Source organism: Hippopotamus amphibius, chromosome 4, assembly GCF_030028045.1.
Source record: "Hippopotamus amphibius kiboko isolate mHipAmp2 chromosome 4, mHipAmp2.hap2, whole genome shotgun sequence".
Taxonomy (NCBI): Eukaryota; Metazoa; Chordata; class Mammalia; order Artiodactyla; family Hippopotamidae; genus Hippopotamus; species Hippopotamus amphibius.
The window spans coordinates 148,833,508-148,853,519 of NC_080189.1; the positions used below are offsets into that span (position 1 = coordinate 148,833,508).

General features: G+C 36.5%; 1 protein-coding gene across 2 annotated transcripts in view; it reads left to right on the top strand.

Moving 5' to 3' along the window:
• The first annotated feature begins 435 nt into the window (after positions 1 to 435).
• SYT16 (synaptotagmin 16) overlaps positions 436 to 20,012 on the top strand; it is a 100,833-nt gene continuing 81,256 nt past the window's right edge. The window contains exons 1-2 of one of the 2 annotated variants that reach the window (XM_057733789.1): positions 436 to 958; positions 4,458 to 4,499. In XM_057733789.1, coding sequence (XP_057589772.1) covers positions 436 to 958; positions 4,458 to 4,499 — 565 coding nt within the window. The remainder of the gene's footprint in view (positions 959 to 4,457; positions 4,500 to 20,012) is intronic. The other variant, XM_057733790.1, reaches the window with a different exon arrangement.

The window sequence follows — 20,012 nt, forward strand, 5'->3', positions numbered from 1 at the left end:
CCTTTTCACGCTGTTAAGTGTGGTCTATGGGGATAGACTTCTCTCGGTCCATAAGAATAGAGCCCATTACTGCTAATGGAAGTTTTGCACATGTCTGCAGAGGTGAACAGGCATTGAAATAATCTTTGATACATTTAGACTTTCACAGTCGTTTTTATTTAACTGCCTTAAGGATTTCAATGACAATCCCTTTTTGTCCCCAAATGCTGTTTGACATTGATTATAGAAATCTGGTGATGGGCCTGAGGTTGTGACTTTAACAGGTGTAAGTATTTCTTTCCTCTGTTTCAGCTGAGAAGTTTTGAGAGTGAAATATTCACAGCCATTAAGAGACCTCCAATTTAATTTCTCATCATGCTTGTTCTGTAGTTCACATTAAGTCCAGAGTATTGAAGGAATGGAACAATTGGACTTGTAGACATCAGATAGCTGGCCATGCTGTTGGCCATGGCGTCTCAGAATGCTCAGAACTTCTTCCAGCCTCTCTCTTCCTGGATATCTCGAGTTTATGAAGCTCTCCAGCAAGCAGGAGATACATTATCTGCTTCGCTGGTTAACTTCAGCAAACAAGACTCTAAATGGAGTGACAAGCTAGACCAGGACTTAGATGCTATTCAGATTCAGGAAACTTACTTTGAAGGTGAAGAACAAAGCACTGACCGGAGTCGAGAGGACACAAATCCCTTGTTTTTTGAAGTGGACCACTTCTCCTGTTGTAATAGTGATTCGCAGGACTCTGCCCAGAGTTCAAGCCCCAGACCTAGCCAACATGCAAAGGACTCCTGTTCCATAGTGACCCAGTGGCCCAATCAGACCCTTGACGACCAGAAGCCACCGCATGTGCTTTCTTCTATTGCCGAGGAAGAACGTCAGCTTGAAGAGCAATGGAGTGGCCTTCAACATGGCTTTGACAGCCACCTCTCTGGTACTTTAGAAAATGTTAATGGAAGAAAGCAAGGTAAGCTAGCCAGTAATCATTTTCTCGGGGTTTGCCCAAAAGACATTTCTACTCATTTTATTTTTATTTGTTTTAGTTATCATTTGAATTTCATTTTTCTCTCTTATAACTTTCCACATACTGGCTTCTTAATGAGAGATGTAACCCTAGGAATATTTTCAATATATAAAACTTTGGAAGATCCATATTGGCAGGCTCCCTATTCCAAAACAATAGTTCTGAGCAAGTGAAATGCTGAAAACGAGTCTGTGGTTCTGTTTGAGAAGCCCCTCGTGCATATGTCATTCTGTTTAAAATATCTTTTAAAATGTTCTCTCTCTGTTTCTTAAACTAGGTTAGGAATCTCTAGATGTTACTATATTATTCAGTGTGAAATCCTGTGCAAAAAAGCCATACTTGTTACAAAATTTTTAGTTGATAACACTCCAAGAACACTTCTCACAGTGTTGTACTGAGATGTGATGTGAGATGACAGTAGATAGGAAATCTTTGGAATAAGAATAGCTTGCTTTTCTTCTAGCCTTGAATGGAAAGGACACATTTAAAACAAACTGCCTATAGAGATTCATCCTGTCAGAACTGAGCATATAACGGGCCTTCAATAAGTGCATAATGAATATGGTGGAAATGTAATTAACTCTATAAAAGTAGCTGTAGTATGTTCTGGCATAAATTTCTCACGCTTCTGTTACTCTAAGCCTGAAGTAAGGACATTTCATTTTACTGAGAGACAGAGAGATACATGGTACCCAGAGAAATGTCTTGGGTATGTGCATAGGATGTGTGTTTGTAATACACACATAGCTCATGCAGATTTTCAGATCTTTTATGTAAAAAGGTGAACTCATTAATTCTCTTCTTATTGGAGGGAGCAGACTTTTCTGGAGTATGTTCATAGTCTCTTCATCCATTTTCAGTGATTCCTCTTAGCTTTATCTTTTTAGAGAAATGTTTTATCCAGATACATGCAGTCTTGGTAAATGAAGAAATATAATTTCATATTCTTTTTATAATGCTTTCTTGATACTCTTACATTAACATAATATTAAATGCTAGAATGAACTGGTGAAACAAGGTGGACTAATATTCTTTCTGAATCTAATAACCTAAAAATAAATGCAGTTTCAAGCCTTTTAAAATTATCTATAGAGATAATCCTAGAAATGTCTGGACTAATAATAGGATTTCTTAGATTTAACTTGAAATTTCTATTCCTATTTTAGAAAATTCTTGGTAAAGTTGAACTATATTTAAAATTATTAGCATGAATTTGGCTCAAAAGATGCTTAGCACTGGCTTCTGTTAATTTTTGTAATCTTTGTAATAATCGAATGGCAATTAAACAATTGTGTTCATTTGTTCATTCAGGAAATGTTGATTCACTAGACTGTAGCCTTCTGGAAGCCAGGAGCTGTGTCACAGATTCATTTCTGAATCCTTACTATCAAACATAATGTTAGGTATATAATAGGACAGCAAATAAAATTACTGATGGAACAAGGAAATCTAACAACCGTAAGAGGTAAATACTATTATTATTCTCACTTTACAGTTGAGAAAATTGATGCTTAGAATTTGAGAATATACCCAAGATTGATATTTAGAAAGAGGCAGAGCTCAGGTAGTTCTGATACTAGAGTTGACACATATAACTCTCCCCACCCCCAACCTTGTTAAAGTTGTAATTTACATATAGTAAAATTCATCCTTCTTAGTGTACAGCTCTGTGCATTTTGACAAACATGCATGGTCTTCTAACTACCACCACCAATCCAGGTATAAAACTGTTCTGTCACCTCAAAAAATTCCCCCAAGTCCCTTTGGAGTCAATCCTTTTCCCTAACTCTAGCTCCTGGAAATTGCTGATATGTTTTTTCTTTCTGTTGTTTGTCTTTTCCAGAATATCATATAAATGGAATCGTGCAGTTTGTAGCCTTTTGAGTCTGGCTGTTTTCATAATGCACTTATTGTAACGCACTTGAAATTTATCTGTGTTGTCATGTGTTCCAGTGGTTTGCTTTTTTATTGCTAAATAGTATTCCATTGCATGAAGGCCCCAGTTTTATTCATTCATCAGCTGAGGGATATCTGGGTTGTTTCCAGTGTTTAGCAGTATGAATAAAGCTACCATAAACATTTGCAAAACAGATTTTGTGTGAATATGCTTTCATTTCGATTAGGCGAATACCTATGAGTGGGATTGCTGGGTCGTATGGAAAGTATATGTTTAACTTTATTAAAAGAAAATCCACTGATTTCCAGAGTACAGTTTTGCATTCTCAAAAGTTATGTATGAGATTTCCAGTCACTCATATTCTCATCAGCAATTTGTGGTATTATAATTATTACTTTTTAGCCATTCTCATAGGTGTGTAGTGATAACTCATGTTGGGAGATAATTCTCCATTGGTGTCTTGCATGTCCTATGAGCAGGGCAGAGCCACAAACAGCGTTTTGTTTTGGGTGATCTTTTCAAGGCTGTTTGTATGGCAGCCTTGGAAGATAGTGCCTCCCTCCAGAGCACAGGGGATATTTGTTTGCTGTCCAGTCTAATAAAGTTAATGTCTCTCTTCAGGGCAATGCTTAGGCAAATTTGCTTGCAAATGAAAGAGGTTTTCCAAGCTTGGTGTTCCCTGGCTGTGACATAAACCCACTGCATGCATGGAATCTATCTGGGCCTGCCTCTGCATTACCCCCATGGTACTTGGAGGTACTGTGAGTAATAAATTGCCCTTTGTCTCTGACCCAGAAGTCTTGCATCTTTGCCAATGTCTATAAAACAGTAGCAGGCAAACTTGTTAGCATGCAAGTGGGGTAAAACCTTAGACCCTTCATAGGTTTTAACATTCCATTTGGCTTTAATTTGCATTTCCCTTCTAACCAGTGACACTAAGCAAATTTTCATGTAGTTGTAATCTGTATGACTTCTTTGTAGGGTCTTCAAATCTTTTGCCCACTTTTACTGAATTGTTTGCTTTCTTATTTTTGAGATTTGAGAGTTATGTTTATATTCTGAATATGAGTTACTTTCCAGGTATGTGCGTAAAAACTATTTTCTCCCAGTTTTGTGGCTTGAATTTTCATTCTCTTAACAATGTCCCTCAAAGAACAGAGATTCTTAATTAAATAAAATCTACCTTATTAAGTATTTCTTCTATGAATTGTGCTTTTGATATCTAAGAAATCTTTCTATAACCCAGGGTCAGAAAGATTTTTTTTCCTGTGTTTTTTTCTAGAAATTTTAAAGTTATTGATTTTCATTTAGAGCTATAATCTGTTTTGAGGTTATTTTTTATATGATGCAAGGTATGGATTAAGCTCTCCCCCCTCCCCCCATGGAGGTGTTAAATAATTCCTACACCATTTGTTGAAATGATTATTCTTTCCCCACAGTTTGCTTTGAAATCTTTGTCAGAATTTTTTTATCTGTATATGTGTGGGTCTGTTTCTGTACTCTATATTTTCCCATTAATCTATATTTGTATTCTTTCCCTAATAACATACTGTCTTCATTACTATAGCATTATGGTCCTTAAATCAGGTGAGCCCTCAACTTTATTATATTTTAAGAATTGTTTTGACTATTCTAGTTTGTTTCCATATAGTTTTTAGATTAGGCTTATTGATCTTTACAAAAAAATTGGTTGAGAATTTCATTGGAATTGTGTTGAATCCATAGATCAGTTTGGAAAGGAATGACATGCTAATAATACTGTGTTTTTAAACTATGAACATGGTATACCACTTCACTTATTTAGTTCTTAATATTTTTCATCTGTTTTGTAGTTTCCAGCATGCAGGTCTCATACATATTTTGTTAGATTTTTACCTATTTCCCTTTTCTTGGATATAATTGTAACTAGGATATTTATAACTTTCAATTTCCAATTGCTACTTGCTAGTATATAGAAATGCCATTGATTTTTGTATATAATTTTGTGTTTTGCAACCTCCCTAAACTCAGTGATGAGTTCTAGTAGCTTTTTAATAGCTATTTTTGGATATTCTATATAGATAATAATATAATCAGAGAAATGACAGTTTTATTTATTCCTTTTCAATATCCATGTCTATTATTTCTTTTTCTTAACTGATTATACTATATTATCATGTTGAATAAGAATGGTGAGGAAAAGAAAGATGGTGGCGAAGTAGAAGGACATGGAATGCATCCCTCTCCACAGATGCATCAGCAATACATCAAAAGACGCAATAATTCCCACACAGAACCAGCTGAACACCAGCAGATGACCTCAGACACCAGAAAGGACTGCAAAGATCCTGACATACTGGTATTTGTTTGACTCAACACTCTGCCATTAGTCTGGGGCTTGGACAGTCTTCTTTAAACCACTTTATTGCTGGGACAAGCAAACTCTGAAGTCTGGACTACTCCATCAGAAGTCAAGTAGGAGGCTCTGGGGAGGGAGCACTGAATCCAGGATGCTAGACTACTAGGGAGTCCTCAGACACAGGGAAAATTAACTGCGGGGAACTCTCACAGAGCTGTGTATCAGAGAATAAGACCCAGCTTCGTCCAACTGTCTGCAACTGCCAGTGCTGGGCACCTCACACCAAACTACAAACAAGACAGGAACACAGACCCACCCATAAGCACACAGACTACCTAAAGCCATATTAACCTAACAGATACCCTAAAACACACCACCAGACATGGTCCTGCTCATCAGAGAGAAAAGACACAGAGCCACACACTGGAAAGCAGACACCAGAACCCCCCGCCAGGAAGCCTACTCAAGACACTGGACAAACCCCACCAGAGGGGGCAGAGGGCAGAAACAAGAGGAATTACTACTTGGCAGCATAGGGAAATGAGACAGCAAATCCTATAAATTAGACAAAATGAGAAAACAAAGAAACACCATGCAGGCAAAGGAGCAGGAAAAAACCCCACAAGACCAAATAAATGAAGAGGAAAAAGGAAAATTTGCCTGAAAAAGAATTCAGAGTAATGATAGTAAAAATGATCCAAAATCTCGACAACAAAATAGAGAAAATACAAGAAACAGTTAATAAGCACTCAGAAGAACTAAAGAGCAAACAAACAGTAACGGACAACAAAATAAACAAAATTAAAAATACTCTAGATGGTATAAATAGCAGAATAACTGAGGCAGAGGAAAGAATAAGTGAGTTGGAAGATAGAATGGGGGAAATAACTGCCACAGAGCAGGAAAAAGAAAAAAGAATAAAAAGAATGGAAGACAGTCTCGGAGACCTTGGTGACAACATTAAGTGCAGCAACATTGGAATCATAGGCATCCCAGAAGAAGAATTAAAAAAGAAAGGGTCTGAGAAAATATTTGAAGAGGTTATAGTGGAAAACTTCCCCAACATGGGAAAGGAAATAAGTTATCAAGTCCAAGAAGAGCAGAGAGGCCCATACAGAATAAACCCAAAGAGAAATATACCAAGGCACATGTTAATGAAACTAACGAAAATTAAACACAAAGAAAAAATATTAAAAGCAGGAAGAGAAAAGCAACAAATAACATATAAGGGAAGACCCATAACAGCTGATCTCTCTGCAGAAACTCTGCAGGCCAGAGGGGAATGGCAGGATATACTGAAAGTCCTGAAAGAGAAAAACCTGCAGCCAAGAATACTCTGCTCAGCAAGAATCTCATTCAGATTTGATGGAGAAATCAAGAGCATTACAGACAAGCAAAAGTGAAGAGAATTCAGCATCACCAAACCAGCCTTACAACAAGTGCTAAAGGAAATTTTCTAAGTAGGAAACACAAGAGAAGGAAAAGACCTACAAAAGCAAACTCAAAACAATTAAGAAAATAGTAATAGGAACACACATGTCAATAATCACCTTAAATGTAAATGGATTAAATGCTCCAACCAAAAGACACAGACTGACTGAATGGATACAAGCACAAGACCCTTCTATATGCTGCCTACAAGAAACCCACTCAGAACAAGGGATACATAAAGACTGAAAGTAAGGGGATGGAAAAAGATACTCCATGCACATGGAAGTCAAAAGAAAGCTGAAGTTGCAATACTCATATCAGACAAATTAGACTTTAAAGAATATTACAAGAGACAAGGAAGGACACCACATAAAGATCAAGGGATCCATTCAAGAAGAACATATCACAATTGTAAATATCTATGCACTTAACATAGGAGCACCAAAATACATAAGGCAAATGCTAATAGCCATAAAAGGGGATATCGACAGTAACACAGTAATAGTAGGAGACTTTAACACCCCACTTACATCAATGGACAGATCATCCAAACAGAAAATAAGTAAGGACACCCAAGCTTTAAATGACACATGAGACCATCTCCACTTAATTGATATTTATAGGACATTCCATCCAAAGCCTACAGAATACACGTTCTTCTCAAGTGCACACAGAACATTCTCCAGGATAGATCACATCTTGGGTCACAAATCAAGCCTTGGTAAATTAAAAAAAATTGAAATCATATCAAGCATTTTCTCTGACCACAACGCCATGAGACTAGATATCAGTTACCTGAAAAAAAACTGTAAAAAATACAACCACATGGAGACTAAACAATACTCTATTAAACAACCAAGCAATCGCTGAAGAAATCAAAGAGGAAATCAAAAAATATCTAGAAACAAATGACAATGAAAACACAACAACCCAAAACCTATGGGATGCAGCAAAAGCAATTCTAAGAGGGAAGTTTATAGCAATACAGTCCTACCTCAAGAAACAAGAAAAATCTCAAATAAACGACCTAACCTTACACCTAAAACAATTAGAGAAAGAAGAACAAAGAAACTCCAAAGTGAGCAGAAGGAAGAAATCATAAAGATCAGATCAGAAATAAACGAAAAAGAAATGAAGGAAACAATTGCAAAGATCAATGAAACTAAAAGCTGGTTCTTTGAGAAGATTAACAAAATTGATAAACCATTAGCCAAACTTATCAGGAAAAAAAGGGAGAAGACACAAATCAACAGAATTAGAAATGAAAAAGGAGAAGTAACAACGGACACCACAGAAATACAAAACATCATGAGAGACTACTACAAGCAACTATAGGCCAATAAATTGGATAACCTGGAAGAAATGGATAAATTCTTAGAAAAATACAATCTTCCAAGACTGAACCAGGAAAAAATAGAAAATATGAACAGACCAATCACAAGTACAGAAATTGAGACTGTGGTTAAAAATCTCCCAACAAACAAAAGCCCAGGGCCAGATGGCTTCACAGGCAAATTCTATGAAACATTTAGAGATGAGCTAACACCTATTCTTCTCAAACTCTTCCAAAATATAGCAGAAGGAACACTCCCAAACTCATTCTACGAGGCCACCATCACCCTGAGACCAAAACCAGGCAAAGATGTCACAAAAAAAGAAAATCACAGGCCAATATCACTGATGAATATAGATGCAAAAATCCTCAACAAAATACTAGCCAACAGACTCCAACAGCACATTAAAAAGATCATGCACCATGATCAAGTGAGGTTTATCCCTGGGATGCAAGGATTCTTCAATATATGCAAATCAATCAATGTGATACATCATAAATTGAAGGATAAAAACCATATGATCATCTCAATACATGCAGAAACAGCCTTTGACAAAATTCAACATCCATTTATGCTAAAAACTCTCCAGAAAATGGGCATAGAAGGAAATTACCTCAACATAATAAAAGCCATATATGAGAAACCAACAGCCAATATGTTCTAAATGGTGAAAAACTGAAAGAATTCCCTCTAAGAACAGGAACAAGACAAGGGTGTCCACTCTCACCATTATTATTCAACATAGTTTTGGAAGTTTTAGCCACAGCAGTCAGAGAAAAAAATGAAATACAATGAATCCAAATTGGAAAAGAAGTAAAATTGTCACTCTTTGCAGATGACATGATATTATACATAGAAAACCCTAAAGATGCTACCAGAAAACTGCTAGCACTAACTGATGAATTTAGTAAAGTAGCAGGATACAAAATTAATGCGCAGAAATCTCTTGCATTCCTATACACTGACAACGGAAGAGCAGAAAGAGAAATTAAGGAAACTCTCCCATTCACCATTGCAACAAAAAGAATAAAATACCTAGGAATAAACCTGCCTAAGGAGGCAAAAGATCTGTATGCAGAAAAGTATAAGACACTGATGAAAGAAATCAAAGACGACATAAACAGATGGAGAGACATGGCATGTTCTTGGATTGGAAGAATCAACATTTTGAAAATGACTATCCTACCCAAAGCAATTTACAGATTCAACACAATCCCTATCAAATTACCACGGCATTTTTCACAGAACTGGAACAAGAAATCTTATGCTTTGTATGGAAATGCAAAAGACCCCAAATAGAATCTAAAAAAAAAAATGGTTCTGATGAACCCTGTGACAAGACAAGAATAAGCATGCAGATGCAGAGAATGGACTGGAGGATATGGGGTTGAGGGGTGGGGGGTGAAGGGGAACCTGGGAGGAAGTGAGAGCATAGCATAGACATATATATACTACCAACTGTAAAATAGATAGCTAGTGGGAAGGTGCTGTGTAACAAAGGGAGATCAACTCAATGATGGGTGATGCCTTAGAGGGGCAGGACAGGGAGGGTGGGAGGGAATCACGGGAGGGAGGGGATATATGTATAAATATAGCTGATTCACTTTGGTGTACCTCAAAGGCTGGTACAAGAGTGTCAAGCAATTATATTCCAATAAAGGGCTTAAAAAAAAAAAAGATTGGTGAATGTGGGTATCTTTGCCTTGATCCTTGGCTTAGTGGAAAAACTTTGTCTTTCACTGTTACTTGCTAAGTAGGTGTAGCTTTTTGTAGATGCTCTTTATTATACTGAAGAAGTTTCTTTCTATTCCAATTTGAGAGTTTTTAATCAAAAAGGATGTTGAATTCTGTCAAATGCAGTTTTGCTTCTATTGAGCTGATCATATGATTTTTTGGTTTAATCTGTTGAAATGAATTATACAGATTAAGTTTTGAGTGTTGAGCCCATCTTGCATACCTGGGTAAAATCCACTTGGTCATGATATACTATTATTTTCATGTATTGCTGGCTTTGATTTGCTAATATTTTGTTGTGGAATTTTTTTTCAACAATTTACATTAGGGATATTACTCTATAGTTTTCTTGCAATATCTTTGTCTAGCTTTGGTATCTGGGTAATGCTGACCTCATGAGTTGTGAAATGTTTCTCCTTTGTTATAGTCTGGACAAATTTGTGTTATATCAGTATTTATTTCTTAAACGTTTGCTAGAATTTTCCATTGAAGTCAGCTGAGCTTGGAATTTTGTTGTTGGAAGGTTTTGAAATACAAATTCAATTTCTTTAGTGTGTATAGGATTCCTCAAGATGTCTGTCTTTTTCTTGAGTGACTTTTGGCACTTTGTGTTTCTCAAGGATTTTTTTTTTCTCATTTCATCTGTGTCGTTAAATTTACAGACATAGTATTTTCTTGTTATCCTTTTAGTATTTGTAGGATATATACTAATCTCCATTGTTTAAATGGATTTTTCTTTTACCTGATATTGGTAAAAAAAAATTACCTGATGTTGGTAATTTTTATCTTCATTTTTTGCAGGGATGTGGGGTCTGTCTGTGTAGAGGACTATCTATATGTCTATATATTTTTCAAAGAACTAGCTTTTGGTTTCATTAATATTCCCTATTGTTTTTCTGTTCCTAATTTTATTGAATTCTGTTATTTATTATTTTCTTCCTTCTGCTTGCTTTGGGTACAATTTACTTTTTTTCTAATATAATCATTTAGGATACATTTTTCTAAGCAGTGCTTTGTTTACATCCAAAAATATTAATATGTTTTAATTTTCATTATATTAAAGCATTTCCTAATTTCTCTTTGAGTTGCTTTTTGATGCATTGTTTATTTAAAAGTGTCTAGGTTAGGTTTCAAATGTTGGGAATATTCTAGATAACTTTCTGTTACCAATTTCTGGTTTAATTCAGTTGTGGTTTGAGCACATACTTTGTATTACTTTATTTTAAAAACATTATAATTTGTTGTATCATCCTGCACATGTTCTAACTTGTTGAATGTTTCATGTGTACTTGAAAAGACTGTATTTTGCTGTTATAGGATACAATGTTCTATAAATTACTTCCAGTTGTTTGAGGCTGTTTTTCAGATTTTCTGTAAACTTATTTTTATACTGATTTTGTCTATTTATTTTGTTCTGTTGGTTACTGAGAGAAGTATTAAAGTCTCCAACTCTGCTTGTGGATTTGGCTGTTTTTTCCTTCTTTCAGTGTTTGCTTCATGTAGTTTGAAGGTCTGTTGTTAAATACATACACATTTTGGAAGTATATGTCTCCTTGGTGAATTGACCTCTTGGTCATTATATAATACACTTTTTTGTGTCTCTGGTAGTATTTCTTGAACTAAAGTCTACTTTGGTATTAATATGGCTACTCCAGCTTTTGATTAGTGTTGGCATGACATGTTCTTTTCTGTTCTTTAACTTTAAATCTATCTTTATAGTGGGATTCTTGTATGTGGCATTTAATTGGGTTCCTACTTTTTTAATTCAATTTGACAAATCTTTTAATTGGTGTGCTTAAACTGTATTTAATGTAATTATTGATAATGAATTAAAATCTGTCATTTTGTTAGATTATTTCCTATTTGTTTCATCTATTCTTTGTTTCTTTTATCCTATTTTTTTCTGCATTCTTTTGAATTGAATATTTTTGTGATTTCATTTCATCTCCACTATGGGCTCATTATTTTTCTCTCTTTAAAGAAAGTTTAATGATCATCCTAAGATCTTAGAACATATATCTTTGTTAATTGCAGTCTATCTTGAAATAATATTGTATTGCTTCAGGTATAGTTAGTTCTTTCTTCCCATCCTTTATCTTTTTGTTGTTACATATTTTACTTTTACATATTCAGTAGATACTCAATACGCTAATACTGTTATGCTTTAGTTTGTTGGTTATCATCTCCTAGAGTGATTAAACTAAGAAAAGAAGAATTCTATGTTTACTTCATTTATGTCATTTGAAGCACTCCTTAGCTTTTTTTGTGCATATATGCGGCCAATGAATTATCTTAGTAGTTGTTTGTCTGAAAAATATTTCTTATTTATTTTTGAAATATATTTTAGATAGGGATAGAGTTCTGAGTTTTCTTATTTTTTTTTCAGCACTTTAAGATTGCCGTTTCACTGTCTTGTGGTTTGTATAGTTTTTCTATGAGAAGTATGTTGTAATTCTTACTTTTGCTCCTCTGCATATCTTTTTCCCCCCCCACTGGATGCCTTAAAGATTTTGTCTTTATCTTTGGTTTTCAGCAGCATATATCTAGGGATGTGTGTGTGTGTATGTGTGTTTGTATTTCTACTGTATATGTGTATGTGTGTGTTCTGGTAATCATTTTTATTGGTCTTCTATGTCCTTCTTGTGCCTGTGGTTTAGTGAGTTTCGTTACTTTTGGAAAATTCTTGGCCACTGTCTCTTCAAATATGTCTTGTAATCCATTCTCTCTTGCTCCTTCTTCTCGTATTCCAGTTATACAAATCTTAGCCCATTTGATGTCATCCCGCAACTCTTGAATGTTCTTTTCCTTTCCTTCACTCTTTTTCTCTGTGTATTTCAGTTTGGGTAGTAGTATCTAATGACACAGTCTTCAAGTTGACTAATAGTTTCTTTGGCTGTGTGAAGTCTGGTGATTAGTCCATCAAAAGTATTCATCTCTGTTACCTTGTTTTTCACTTCTAGCATTTTGATTTGTTTAAAAATTATTTCAGTCTCTGTTGCTGAAACTCCTCATCAGTTCATACATGTTTCTCCGTTTTTCCACTATTAATATGTTTTTAGCATATTAATCACAGTACTTTTAAATTCCTTCTGTGATCGTTCCCACACTTGAGTCATATCTGAGTTTGGCTTTCTTGATTGCTTTATGTCTTGACAATGTATTTTTCCTTTCAACTTTTTTGCTTGTCTTGTGTTTTTGACTGAAAATTGAACACCATGTGTAGGGGGAGTAAATAGTATTTTGCCTTGAAGTAGGTTAGCCTTTTCTAATGCTGGGCATTTAGTGTGAAGGGGTTGAATCCATTTAGTCAGAATTTAAGCCGGGTTTGGGTGGTGGTGGTGTTATTATTAATCTCCTTGTCTTATAGCCTTTAGAACCCTCTCCTGTGACATTGTGTTTAGGGTGGGGGCTTGTTTGCGACAGAGGTTTGTCAAAATCTGCTCCATCTTCAGCTTCAAGTGTCTTCTTTTGTATGTCATAGAGGGTCTGTTTTCAGGCTGTGGGCCCTTTCCCGGAAGGAGCCTGATGTTGTTCATCACTTGGAGTTTGCCCATATGGTGTGGTGGTGTTGGAAGGTTCTGTTTTCTGCTGTTCTGGAGCGGCCTCTAGGGCAGGTGGTATGTTCCTGTGTCTTGGGTTAGGGCCTCCTCGGAAATCTTGCCCCTCCCTCAGAGTTAGGGGATTTCCACTGGTCTGACTCCAAGACTTCTTTCTGCCTCTTTCCCAGAGGTGGGTGTTTTTATTTTGTTCTATTCACTGCCCTTAATGTGTCTCTGCCTATGGTCTGAGGGTGATGGGATTTGCTGCCCTTCCCCAGATGGCTTGTGGCTTTTATTCCATAGTGGAAAGATGAGAAAAGTTTTCTTTTTGTAACTTATGGATTAATTGGTTGCTTAATGACCTCAGCTCTCTGATGAGTTTTAAAATGTGTAATTTTACATATTGTGTAGATTTAATTTTAAAGAGTGAGAACATTATTTCTAATTTTTCTATATCCTAAGTGGAAGCTAGAATGTAGAGCTTGCACACTTAGCACTGTACTCTAAAATTAAAGTAGACATTCTCAGTAATTTGGGTAGCATGTTTGGGCTGGGAGATAAATGTGCAAATAAAATATTGGCCTTCCCTTAAGGAGCTTTCTAATGCCTAAGAGATAGTTACATTTGAGTAGTCCTGTTTTGAAAAATTTGTGGAAAATTAGAACAGTTATCTACATGGTACCTTTTGAGATGGTTTTGCCAGCGGTGAGTAGAGACAGTTCCACAGAGCAGATGCTATAGGGCTACAAACCCTAGGAATGAATTATAATTTAAGAGGTGAGTGGGGAGAGAAAGGCATTCTATCTGAAGGAACGGCACAAACACAGACACATGGACAAGGCCGACATTTTCAGGGATGGATCATGAGGCTAGAAGCATAGGTTACAATTGGGAAGGTCTTTGTTTTTTGTGTTGAGGATTTAGGTTTTATCTAAGTAGCTGGGAATCGCAAAGAGCTCTTAAGTGTGACACCAACAGAACTGCATTTTAGAAGAATAACTGTGGCATCAGTTTGGAGGCTATGTTGGAGGAAAGGATGTATGTTAGGGAGCTATTACAGTAGCTGGTAAGAAGAAACACTGTGTAAGCCAATACGAACACATAAAGAGAAATGGTTGTTATTTTGACATTACTCCCCCTGAAAGGCCTCTCAACTAAACAGAGTCTCTGACAGGGCTCTAGTGGGGCAGTAATAACCACATTATTACTGCTGGATGGAGGCAGAAGTCCAGGTTTTCCTCTCAGCCTCCTTAACCCTGGAAAGTGTCTCCTCACTAAAGCTGGGTTGCATGGGAGGTCCATTTCTCCATGTGGTCTCCATTGACATGGAGGTGAAGGTAGCCTCGATGATGGTGAAAATCCCGAGTCTCCACTATATTTCCTCTGACACCACTCGAGGGGAGAGGGTCAGGAGTGCCTCACTACTTCAGGTGGGGTGCAGGCTTCCCATGTGCCCTCCACTGATACTGCAGGGATGCTCATTAGTGGCCGTCAAGGATAAAAGTTCTGGATTCCTACTCAGCCTTCTCTGGCATCCCCTAGTGGGGTTATTGGGGCCCCTCATTAAAGGTTGGTGGGGGTGGAAGTCTAGGTTGCCCTCATGGCCTTTGCTGGCATGTGTGAGGGGTGGGAGACACAGTTTTTTTCTGTGCTATTTGGCTGGAGTAGAACACCTGTGGTCTAAAACTTTTCTGTTTGGATAGTCTGTCCCTTTCCTGGTCCTTTGCCCACAGAGAGCAGGCATCTCTTGAGTTTTTTGTCTGTGCTTATTGTTGTTTCGGGGTTGCCAGCTTCCTCAGCCTCAAGTCTGAGATATAAGAGGCAGAAGAACCCAGGAAACTCACCACCATGTTTTTCCTTGGACCTCCTGGTCCCTAGCTGGTCTGCCTTCTTCTCGGCACCTTTTAGTATTCTCATCTTTGTTTTATATTCAGTGTTTAGAGTTTAGAGTTGTACTTGGGGGGAACAATAGGGAAAGTATATCTATTCTATTTTCCTTGGAAGTGAAAGTCTTCACATTAGTCCTTAACAGCATTAGGACTTTAAATCCCGCCCACTTCTCTCCATTTCACAGTGAAAACAAGAGGAATAGAAAAATGATACAGGGTGGCATGTATGTATAGGTAGTATGGGGAGAAACATTCCTCTATAAGGAGAGGTCTTGTATGATGGCCTTCCTCAGTTAATCAAATATTTACTGAATGCCTACCATGTACAAAGCATCGAGGGGAATGGACAAATCCACACAAGCACAGGCGGTGGACCTCTCCTGCAGGTGACCGAAATGCTTGTACCGTTTGTTTAATATGTTCCAGAAGATGCAGAAATGTTTTTAATGCGCTGGCTCTTTGGTGGCAGTGGGAGTTGGGAATGCAGCAGAAACCTAGAATGAGACAGTCCCATTGGCCCAAATCACTTATGACGATATAGATGGAGGAGATTTACTGAGTTGTCTCTAGATAACTCACATCTTTCTCTCTCTCCCTGATGAGATGGGGTCCACTAATTTACTTCATATGCCTTATAGCCAGTGAACAAAAGCTCTTATTCCTCCCTTTCTTCAAGATATTTCAATGCCCTAAGGACCCTCTGAAACTAGAATAAGGGACTGGATTATCAGCTGCAAGAATGTTAAAACCCGCATTTTTCAGGGGGATTTTACCTGCTGGTTAACAGTCTTAAATTATCCTCACGTGCTTGTTTTTTCCTTTATACCGGAGGATCATGTCAGCCTCAGTGCATGGGCTGCTTTGCCATCTATTAGAGAGATGTATTTGGAGATACGCTATGAAAAGGCAGCATTTTAATCAGTGATTTATATGCACTTTTTAAAAAGCCTTGTCAAGCCTGCTTTTGCCATTTAACCTTGAATTCTTTTCATAACGTCGTATCTTGATGTTATGCTCCTTAATGTGCCATATTTTTCTCCACAATAGATTTTAAGCTAAATTGGCCCAAAACAAGAGGGATGCTGAATGCTTTTTGTAACCATGGAAACATTTCTGGGCACTTACTGAGGACCTGGTTGCCAATAGTAATGTAACAGAGAAAATAGATACACTTCATTTAGCAGTTGCCTATGATTAAGAGGCAGATAGAGTCCTTATAGTGCCATCTCAAGATAGGCTTTTTGGTTTAAAGACCCAAATCCCAAACAAAAACTTCTCAGTTGAGAAGCAGTTATGACACCTTTGATATGTGATGGGAAGAAGTTCTAACTGCATTTAAAAATTATCTTTGTTTTCAGTTTTTCACCTCATACTTTTTTGAGGCTGTTTTTTAACCACATGTATTTGTTTCCAAGAAATATGCTCACTGTTTCCTGAAATAGCCTGCTAATGGAATTAATGTGTTCCAAGTACATTGGCATATAGAACTTTAGAAACACTCTGGCTAGATGGAATGTATTTAAAAAATAGAACAGCAGGTTTTGAAATCATGGTGATATAATTTGACTTTTCAATCAGATTATTCTACAAGGCTAATGTAACATGGGAGGGGAAAATCCTACTGTGTTCTTGGTTACTGGTTGGTCTCAAACTTTTATGGGTTGAAGGTATTTTGTTCTGTCGATGTTTTGGGGATTGCTTGTGGAAACTGAGACTAAATGGTACTAGGCAAGAGAATACAGTTGATTTATAAATTACACAGGCTTCATTTCTTTTCTATAGGATGTATTACTGAATGTAAAAATGCCGCATCCTGCCTTTCCTTTAATTGTAATACTGGAACTTTGCTTTTTCATTGCCAAGTGATTTCTTGAAAGTAAACCTATCCCTAGTCAAATGTATCTTCATTTGTTAGCACTTCATTTGATAGCATTTGGCACCATGTTATTGGTTATCCAGAATTGTCCATGAAGAAGTTTGAGTATTCTGCAAAAGCTTCAGAATTTGTTTTCTAAAAGCTTTATGAAGTTAATTTTCTTGCTTTGTTGACTTGAATGTTTTAGAAAAGCTTGGGTATTAAGGAACATGCCACCAGCTGAGGTCCAGTTTTCAGAGCCTTGACATTTAAGGCAAGGAGGTTTTTATTTTCATTGTTACTTGTTTTGCAACTTTGTGTTATTTTAAAAGGAAATTTCCTATGTGTAATACAATTTTGTATGGACAGAAGTTAGAATATGTAACTTATACAAATAGTCAAATAGAGATTCAATTTTTGCCTTAATTTCTGGCTATTATTATAATACATGGTAGTACATTTTTAAAGGACAGGTTTAAAATGAGAAAGCCTGTTTTCTATTTTCCTCTTCTTAGCATCATTAAGAATGGATTAGAGGTAAATTATGCTACAAATAAGCTTAAATTCCATTTTCACAATTCCCAAGGAACCAGAGATTTTTCCTTAATAATGGAATTACTTGATAATAAAAAGCTCAGGAGTCTTCCTTGCCCTGAGACACACACGTATTGAGGCAGGTGTATCCCTTTTGCAATTATATAGCTCAACAGGGAAGAAGGTAGAGTCAGATAGGAACTACAACTTAATAAGAACTTTTTTCACTTATGTACCTTATTTCTTCTTGCTCAGGGAGATTCTTACCTGTATTGTTTGTGTGTTGTTTATTTATCTTTTAAAATAACATGGAGAGTTTATCCTCTTCTTCCCCTCTTATCTTTTCCTTTGTTCTGTAAGTCGCCTTTCTCCCTCCCTGGTACTTTTTCCCCAGTGTCCACCCTTGTGGAGAGTGAGTTTCTGAAAAGGAGCCTTGCAATGGGGAGAGTTGCAAGGCTCCTTTTCAGAGAGATGTGATTATAAGTTCCTCTTCCCTTTTTGAGCTCTTGTTAATTATGCTAAGGGGTGGTCTAGGCCATTGCTGATGGAGCTTTTAGTGCCCTTCACCTTTCCTAGTTTTTATATTTATGAAACATTTCAAAAACATAGAAAAATATAGCCTCATACAACAAACACCCACCACTTAACTTTGCCAAGTATTAACATTTTGCCATATTTAATTCAGATTTATTTTAAAGAAGCCATCCAGGATGGAGGTGTTTGTTTCTTTCCCTTCTCTCCCTACTAGGAGTAAAAGAAATCTAAACTTGGGCATTCATATGATTCCCATTGTGTTTTTATTCTTTTGTTGCAAGTATTTGTAAATTACACACGCCATAATTTTTCATGTTTTAAAGCTTTATACAAATGACATAATATTAAACATATTTTATCCTGCAACTTGTTTTTTCTTTTGCTCAATGTTACACTTTTAAGTTGTTCAGATACATGTCCATATGTTTATATTAACTGCTGTATAGTAGTCCACTGTATTAATTAACATTCCATTTAATTGATCCATTCTTCTGGTGATCTAATTTATCCATTCATATCAGCATCTAATTTATTCCAAATTTTCACTACCATAACAGGGAATTCTGCAATCTAAGTATATCTCTGAGCACATATACTAGAGCATATTTAGAAGCAATATATGAAAGAGACAGTCCTATTTTGAGCCCCCTTTTAATTTTTTTAATTTTTAATTTTTTAAATTTTTATTATTTTTTTCATTTCACATTAAACTTTATTGTGAAACAAGGGTGTATCTTCCAAACCCCTGAAAGTTGATTGTGCTTGTTCTAGTTATTTGCTTTTTTAAAAAATAAATGGTTACTATAGTGAGTTTCAATTTTATTTGCTTTTGAATTAGATGAGAAAATAACTTTTTGTAATCTACTTTTTCCCCTGAAAATTTAGCACTTTAAAAATTATTTCTGCCTTTACTTTCTATGTTAAAAAAGGTTTAAACCACCTTTGAAAAAGAGGGAAAGCAGATTCTATAGCGCCCCCTTTTTAAACATAGTGATTTCTTCCCTGGTTGAGGTCCCTTGAATAGATCCCCTTGCTCTAGCCCTACTTTTTTTCTTGAGATGGTTCAAACTGGTTCCTTTTCCCTATAATCAACAGTCATAACCAATAGTGTATGTAAGGCATTAAAGGAATCTGAAAGTTGTCTGTGTTTTCCATAACAAGTTTAAATAATGAGTGAGGACATGGGACAGTGATACCGAACTTTAAGGGGTGTTATGGGCTTCTTTGAAACGTTAATGAAAGTTATGAACCTACTTACACAGCAAGATAAATACATAATATATCAAACTTTTTAAATAATGAAATTTCATGGGTTCCTGCACCACCCAAAATTCATCTATGGTACTCTAGATGAAAATCGACATGATTTACAAGAAAGAGCTAGAGACAATACAGTCAGGAGTCAACCACTGTACCGTTTCACTTGAAGTTTGGCTTTCTCTTATGAAAATAAAATTGGAGAAATGCATTAGGCTGTGTGCTGGTTTTTAAACTATTATCTCTCAGCTCAAACCCATTCTTCCGTATCCTGCTTTGGATGTTGGGGCTGGAATTCTGCAAACTACAGTTCGCCTTTGCTTGGGGATATTCTCTGATCTACGAGGGTGAGTCAAAAATTATCCACACTTTGGCTGTAGAATTTATAGAAGTTTTAATATAATCAGAGGGTGGATAATTTTTGACTCACCCTCGTTTGTCAAGAGGAGCAGTAGGGGGATATTGAAAGATGGGAGATAAGGAGAAAGGGCTTTCTTTTTCCTGTTTTTGCTCACTGCTCCTATTGTTGGTATCTCAGCACTGCCCTTCACAGTATTGTCAGCAGCATGGGGGTTCTAGTCACCAGCTTCTCTGAGCATTTCAGAACCGGGCTCGTTGCACTCCTCTCAGAGGTGACGGCACTGACCAGGCAGTT